Source organism: Martes martes (genome assembly GCF_963455335.1).
Source record: "Martes martes genome assembly, chromosome: 7".
Taxonomy (NCBI): domain Eukaryota; kingdom Metazoa; phylum Chordata; class Mammalia; order Carnivora; family Mustelidae; genus Martes; species Martes martes.
In genome coordinates this window covers 36654379-36661671 of record NC_137894.1, presented here as the reverse complement: position 1 = coordinate 36661671, position 7293 = coordinate 36654379, and the positions used below count along the sequence as shown (strand labels likewise).

At 35.3% G+C, this 7293-nt stretch overlaps 1 protein-coding gene across 1 annotated transcript; it reads right to left on the bottom strand.

Moving 5' to 3' along the window:
• Positions 1–335: 335 nt before the first annotated feature.
• Positions 336–7275, bottom strand: PIERCE2 (piercer of microtubule wall 2; the record flags this gene model as incomplete). The annotated part of the gene is made up of 2 exons (XM_080808485.1): positions 336–683; positions 7258–7275. 2 exons carry the CDS (start codon positions 7273–7275, stop codon positions 336–338), a joined length of 366 nt encoding a protein of 121 aa, XP_080664611.1.
• Positions 7276–7293: the final 18 nt, after the last annotated feature.

Sequence of the window (7293 nt, the reverse complement as noted above, 5' to 3'; positions counted from 1 at the left end):
AGAAATAGAATTACCATATGACCTAATAAATCCACTACTAAGTATTTACCCAAAGAAAATGAAAACACTAATTTGAGAGCCTTTTGAAACTTTTGGAGAACATGTACTAAATAAAGCCACGATTTACTAAAACATGTCTCTTTTTATTCTATTTTGAACACATTTTTATTTAAGAAGTCACTGTTATTCAGGTATCAGTTCAAATGTTTTATTTCTTAAAGTAATTTTTTAACTAATTCAAATACTTTTATATTCCAAGTTAGGTATTCTAGCCTTAGATTTAAAATGCACTTTTCCTGAGTAATTTTCTCTTAAATATGCAAAGGAATATATTTTCATAGAGTACGTTGAAAATTAGGAAAATCAAGGGTTCTGGTTCTATCAGGTGTAGTGTTTAGAGAGTTATTTTGATAAAATCCAGTAGCTCTGATATGGTTTGAAAATACTTGGTCTCTTGGAGTATAATTGCAGGGAAAAAACTGTGGCTTAGGTAAAAATTCACCATAATTACTTGAATTGGTTTTATACATAATCATCTTAGGTTTTGATAGTGAGGTAGTTGTATAGAGTGTCTTTGGGTCCAACATACATGAAAACACAGGATTGCCAGGATTCACACAAGGAGGAACTTGTTCAGGTTTCACTTCTGTTCCTGAATTTGAAGCTGAAGCACATTTCTTGTCCTAAAATATAAACATATCAAATCATTCTCAATTATAAAATTTTGGGAAAAAAATTAAAATTAGCACCAACCCTGTCATACCACTCACAAAAATTAACTCAAAATGAATTAAAGACTTAAATGTAAGACCTGAAAGCACAAAGCTCCTAGAAAAGAACACAGGGGGAAAGCTCTGTGATGTTCTTGGCATAAATTTTTTGGATATGACACCAAAAGCATAAGCAACAAAAGCAAAAATAACAAGTGAGACTGCATCAAACTGAAAAGCTTCTGCACAGAAAAAGAAGTAATCAACAGAATGAAGAGACAACCTACAGAATGGGAGAAAATATTTGCAAACCATATTGATAAGGGATTAGTATCCAAAATATACAAGGAATTCATACAATGCAATAACAAAACATAACCTGATTAAAAATGAGCAGAGGATCTGAATAGACATGTTTCCAGACAAGATGACAAATAGCCACCAGGAACATGAGAAGTTGTTCAACATCATTAATGATCAGAGAAAAGCAAATTAAAACCACAATGAGGTACATACAACCTCATGCCTGTATTAGAATGGCTTGTGTCAAATAACAAGTGTTGGCGAGGATGTGAAGAAAAGGAAACCCTTGTGCACTGTTTGTGGGAATGCAAACTGGTGCAGTCACTATAGAAAACTATGGAGATTCCTCAGAAAATTATAATTAGTATTACCATATGATCCATTACCATATACCCAGTTTTGGGTATATGCCCAAATGAAGTTAAATCACTATCTCAAAGGGATGTCTGCACCCCCATGTTCGTTGCAGCACTACTCACAATAATAGCAAAGATATGGAAACAATCTATGTGTCCATTAATGGAAGAATGGATAAAGATGTAGTGTACTATATTCTCATGTATATATACATACATAAGTATTAATCATCCATAAAAAAGAAGGAAGTCCTCCCATTTCAGACAACATGGAGGGCGTTATGCTAAGTGAACTAAGTCAGACAAAGAATACGAGAATCTCACATATATATGAATCTAAAATTTTTAAAGTCAAACTCATTGAAACAGAAGAATGATGATTTCCAGGGGATGAGGGAAATGGAAAGATGTTGGTCAATGAGTACAAACTTCCAGTTATAAGAAGAATAAGTTCAAGGGATCTAATGTACAGCATGATAAGTATAGTTACCAATACTTTATTATATACTTGAAAGTTGCTAGAGAGTAGATTTTAAATGTTCTCACCACAAAAATAACTTTAATTATGTGAGGTGATGAATGTGCTAATCTTATTGTGGTAATCATTTCACAATGCATACATACAAGAAATCATGTAATACATCTTAAACTTACACACTGTTATATGTCAATTATATCTCAATAAACCTGGAAGAAAACAAAAAGTTTAGCATGTCCACTTCACTTTTACAGGAATTCTGTTCTATTGAGGGCAGTGGCTAGTTCTCATAAATGACATAATATCTGTACAAAGTAAACTTATCAAAAGTATGTATAAGAAAGGTTTTAAATCCTGTACTGGAATCATGAGAATTTATAAAACATTTGTAAATCATAGAGAAGATCTGCAAGAAGTCATAGTTAGAAAAGGACATACTGCCGAATTCTAGAATGAGAAGAGAATGAGATAAACATTCAGAGATTTTAGCATTGTGGGCATAACCATTAAGTAAATAATTACACGACTAGTAATTATAATTGTGGTAAGTGCTATGGAGGAAAAAATATATAAGCTATTTATGAAAATTTATAGGGGGTTCTAACCTACTATGGGGGCTAAGAAAGGCCACTCTAGTGAAGTGTCATTGAATCTAAGACTGGAAGGCCAGGAAAAGTTAGAAATGGGAATAAAGAAAAACTCAGCATGGCCAAAGTCAAGTAAGTTAGGGTGAAAATTTGAGATGAGAATAGAAGGGCAGGGGCCAGATCCTGAAGAATCTTGTTGACTCTGTTAAAAATTTGGATCTTTATGGTAAAAGCAATGGAAAGTTATTAAAGTGTTTTAAGGAGATGCATGCCGTTAAGTAACAAGTTTTACTATGATTCTTTGGCTGCTGTCAGGGTCTTGAATGGATGTAGAAAGAAGCTATAGCAGTCCAAGTAACTGATGACAATGATCTGTAGTTGGGTGGTGGTGTAGAGAGGGAAATAAGTAAACAAATTTGAAATATATTTTGGGAGTAGAATTCACAGGGTCTGGTGATTGATTGAAAGGGGGTGGTGATGAAGATGGACAGATCAAGGATGAAGACTAGGTTTCTGGACAAACACTTGGGTAGCTGGTGGTGCAATTTACTACAATTTTTAATATACAAATTAAAAATATGAATATATATACACACTACACATATTTTAACACTACTCTCACTGCAATGGACAGATCATCTAAATAGAAGATCAATAAGGAAACAGGGCTTTGAATAACACAGTGGACCAAATGGACTTCACAGATATATTAAGAGCATTTCATCCAAAAGGAATAGAGTGTACATTCTTCTTGAGTACACATGGAACATCCTCCAGAACAGATCACATATTGGGTCACAAATCAGGTCTCAACTGGTAAAAAAAGACTGGGATCATTCGCTGCATATTTTCAGACCACAATGCTGTTGAAACTTGAACTTAATCACAAGAGGAAATTTGGAAGAAAACAAATACATTGAGGTTAAAGAGCATCCTACTAAAGAATGAATCAGTCAACCAGGAAATTAAAGAAGAATTTAAAAAATTCATAGAAATAAATGAAAATGAAAAAAAAAAAACCTGCTCAAAACCTTTGGGATGCTGCAACAGCGATCCTAAGAGGGAAGTATATGGCAATGCAAGCCTTTCTTAAGAAACAAGAGAGGTCTCAAATACACAACCTGACCTTAGACCTAAAGGAGCTGGAGAAAGAACAGCAAATAAAGCCTAAACCCAGCAGGAGAAGAGAATTAATAAAGATTAGAGCAGAAATCACTGAAATAGAAACCAAAAGAACAGTAGAACAGATCAACTTAACTAGGAGCTGGTTCTTTGGAAGACTGATAAACCCCTGGCCAGGCTTATCAAAAACAAAAGAGAAAGGACCCAAATAAATAAAATCATGAATGAAAGAGGAGAGGTCACAACCAACACTGAAGAAATACAAACAATTTTAAGAACATATTAAGAGCAACTATATGCCAACAAAGTAGGCAATCTGGTAGAAATGGATACATTACTAGAGACATTAAACCTTCTGAAATTGAAACAGGAAGAAATAGAAAACCTGAACAGATCCATAAGCAGCAAGGAAATTGAAGCAGTAATCAAAAATCTCCCAACAAACAAGAGTCCAGGGCCTGATGGCTTCCCAGAGGAATTCTATCCAGTATTTAAAGAAGGAGTAATACCTAATCTTCTGAGGCTGTTTCAAAAAATAGAAATGGGAGGAACACTTCCAAACTCATTGTATGAGGCCAGCATTGCCTTGATTCCAAAACCAAAGACCTCAGCAAAAAGGAGAATTATAGACCAATATCCCTAATGAACATGGATGCCAAAATTTTCACCAAGATCCTAGCCAATAGGATCCAACAATGCATTAAAAGGATTATTCACCACAAACAAGTAGGATTTATTCCTGGGCTGCAAGGGTGATTCAACATCTGCAAATCAATCAGTGCGATATACTATGTTAATAAAAGGACAAGAACCATATGATCCTCTTAATAATGCAGAAAAACATCTGACAAAGTACAGCATCCTTTCTTGATTAAAACTCTTTAGAGTGTAGGGATAGAGGGAACATACCTCAATATCATAAAAGCCATATATGAAAAGCCCACAGTGAATATTAATCTCAACAGGGAAAAACTGAGAGCTTTTCCCCTAAGGTTAGGAACACAGGAGGAACACTATCATCGCTATTGTTCAACCTAGTACTAGAAGTCCTAGCCTCAGCAATCAAACAACAAAAAGAAATAAAGGGCATCCAAATCAGCAAAGAAGTCAAATTCTCACTCTGCACAGATGACATGATACTCTATGTGGAAAACTCAAAAGACTCCATCTCAAAATTGTTAGCACTCATACAGGAATTTAACAATATGGCAGGACATAAAATCAATGTACAGAAATTAGTTGGATTTCTATATACTAACGATGAGACAGAAGAAAGGGAAATTAGGGAAGCAATCCCATTTATAATTGCACCAAAAACCATAAGATACCTAGGAATAAACCTAACCAAAGAGGCAAAGGATCTGTATTCAGAAAACTATAGAACACTCATGAAAGAAATTGAGGAAGAAACAAAGAAATGGAAAAAAATTCCATGCTCATGGATTAGAGAAACAAATATTGTTAAAATGTCTATGCTACCTAGAGCAATCTACACATTCAATGCAACCCCCACCAAAATACCATCAACTCTTTTCACAGAGCTGCTGGAATAAATAATCCTAAAATTTGTATGGAACCATAAAAGACCCTGAATAGCCAGAGGTATGTTGAAAAAGAAGACCAAAGCTGGTGGCATCACAATTCTGGGCTTCAAGCTCTATTACAAAGCTATAATCATCAAGACAGTATGGTATTGGCACAAAAACAGACACATAGATCAATGGAACAGAACAGAAAACCCAGAAATGGACCCTCAACTCTATGGTCAACTAATCTTCAACAAAGCAGAAAAGACCATCCAAAGGAAAAAGACAGTCTCTTCAACAACTAGTATTGGGAAAATTGGACAGCCACATGCAGAAGAATGAAACTGGACCATTTTCTTATACCATACACAAAAATAGACTCAGAATGGATGAAAGACCTAAATGTGAGACAGGAACCCATCAAAATCCTAGAGGAGAACACAGGCAGCAAACTCTGTGACTGCAGCCCCAGCAACCTTTTGCTAGAAATGTTCCAAAGGCAAAGGAAACAAAAGCAAAAATGAACTGTTGGAACTTCATCAAGATAAAAAGCTTTTGCACAGCAAAGTAAACAGTCGACAAAACCAAAAGACAACGGATAGAATGGGAAAAGATACCAGCAAATGTCTTACCAGATAAAGGGCTAGTATCCAAAATCTAAAAACAAAACAAAACAAAGCACTTATCAAATTCAACATCCAATGAACAAATAATCCAATCAAGAAATGGGCAGAAGGCATGAACAGACAGTTCTTCAAAGAAGACATCCAAATGGCCAACAGACACATGAAAAGATGCTCCACATCACTCGGCATCAGGGAAATACAAATCAAAACCACAATGAGATACCACCTCACACCGGTCAGAATGGCTTAAATTAATGAGTCAGGAAATGACAGATGTTAGTGAGGATATGGAGAAAGGGGGACCCTTTTACACTGTTGGTGGGAATGCAAGCTGGTGCAGCCAGTCTGGAAAACAGTATGGAGGTTCTTCAAAAAGTTAGAATTACAGTAAATCAAATCTAGTCGAAACAGAAGAGAAATTAACTGATAAACTTTGTTGGCATAATTTGTACCACACAATCAGGAAATGTTAGGGTCTACCATGAATCTTTTTGACTTCCAGGATAATTGTTACATAGTTAGAACTAAAATACTCATTCTTTTACTTTATGTCATAGGTTACTGCAGTTTCCTTATTTGGGTTTCACCCTCTTCAAATCTGATATTCTTAAAATGTGGAGTTCAAATTAGATACAATTAAAAACAAAACAGCCTTATACAAAGAACAATAGAAGGATTATTTTAAGTGCTCTACCAGGTTACACACAGGATCAGCAAATATTATTTACTTAAGGATTAAAAGGTTAATTAAAAGTGTAAATGATTCTTCTAAAATTGAGAGTCTTAAAAAATTGGACTGTGAAAGTGCCTTGAAAGGAATAAAAATCTACAAAGAGATCGTATTAGTGGTAAAAACCACTAATGTAATTTTCAGGCTCCCCTGGAATTAGAGAAAGTCAATCCACTGGGGTTTTTCAGACTTCTTCCTTATAAACATGTACACATTTTAAAAAGATAAATAAGAAGAAATCATTGAGATAATAAAAATGCTCTTTATGGGAGCTGTAATTTTAAAGTTAAAAATCGTTTTTTTTTTTTTTGATGTTGTGTCACAGGTGATGTTAACTATACCGACACCAAAAGCAAAAAACCCTCCCAAAGTGTAATTTTGAGGCACCTTTTTGTTTCTGCTCAGGCCCATCATTCTTGTTAATGCTTTTATCTTTTTTTTTTTGCCACATTGGGGGACAGAACCTTGTTTAACCCTAAACCTTAACTTTCTACGTTTCCATCAAAAGTGAATACAAGCGCACTGTATTATTCTTTTTTTCCCTCCTATCCTTTTTGAACAAGGCAGTGTAAGAAAATGTAAAATTAACAAGGTACGTTTTTCTCATTTAAAGCCATCACCGCAGTTGCACACCATCCCCAGTCATTTCATACTTCCAGAGGCAACTCTGGCTCAACGCGATGCATTTACGTCTGTGTGGCTCAGTGGTTGTCTAGAAAGGTGTTTCTTGGGGGTGGGGCGAGTGGCGGTGCGTGGTGCCCAAATTTATAGCGAGGAATACCAACTGTCAAAAACATTCAGCCCTCTGCCCAAACCCACCCAGTCGTACTCGGTCATTCTCGGTATCTTCTTTAT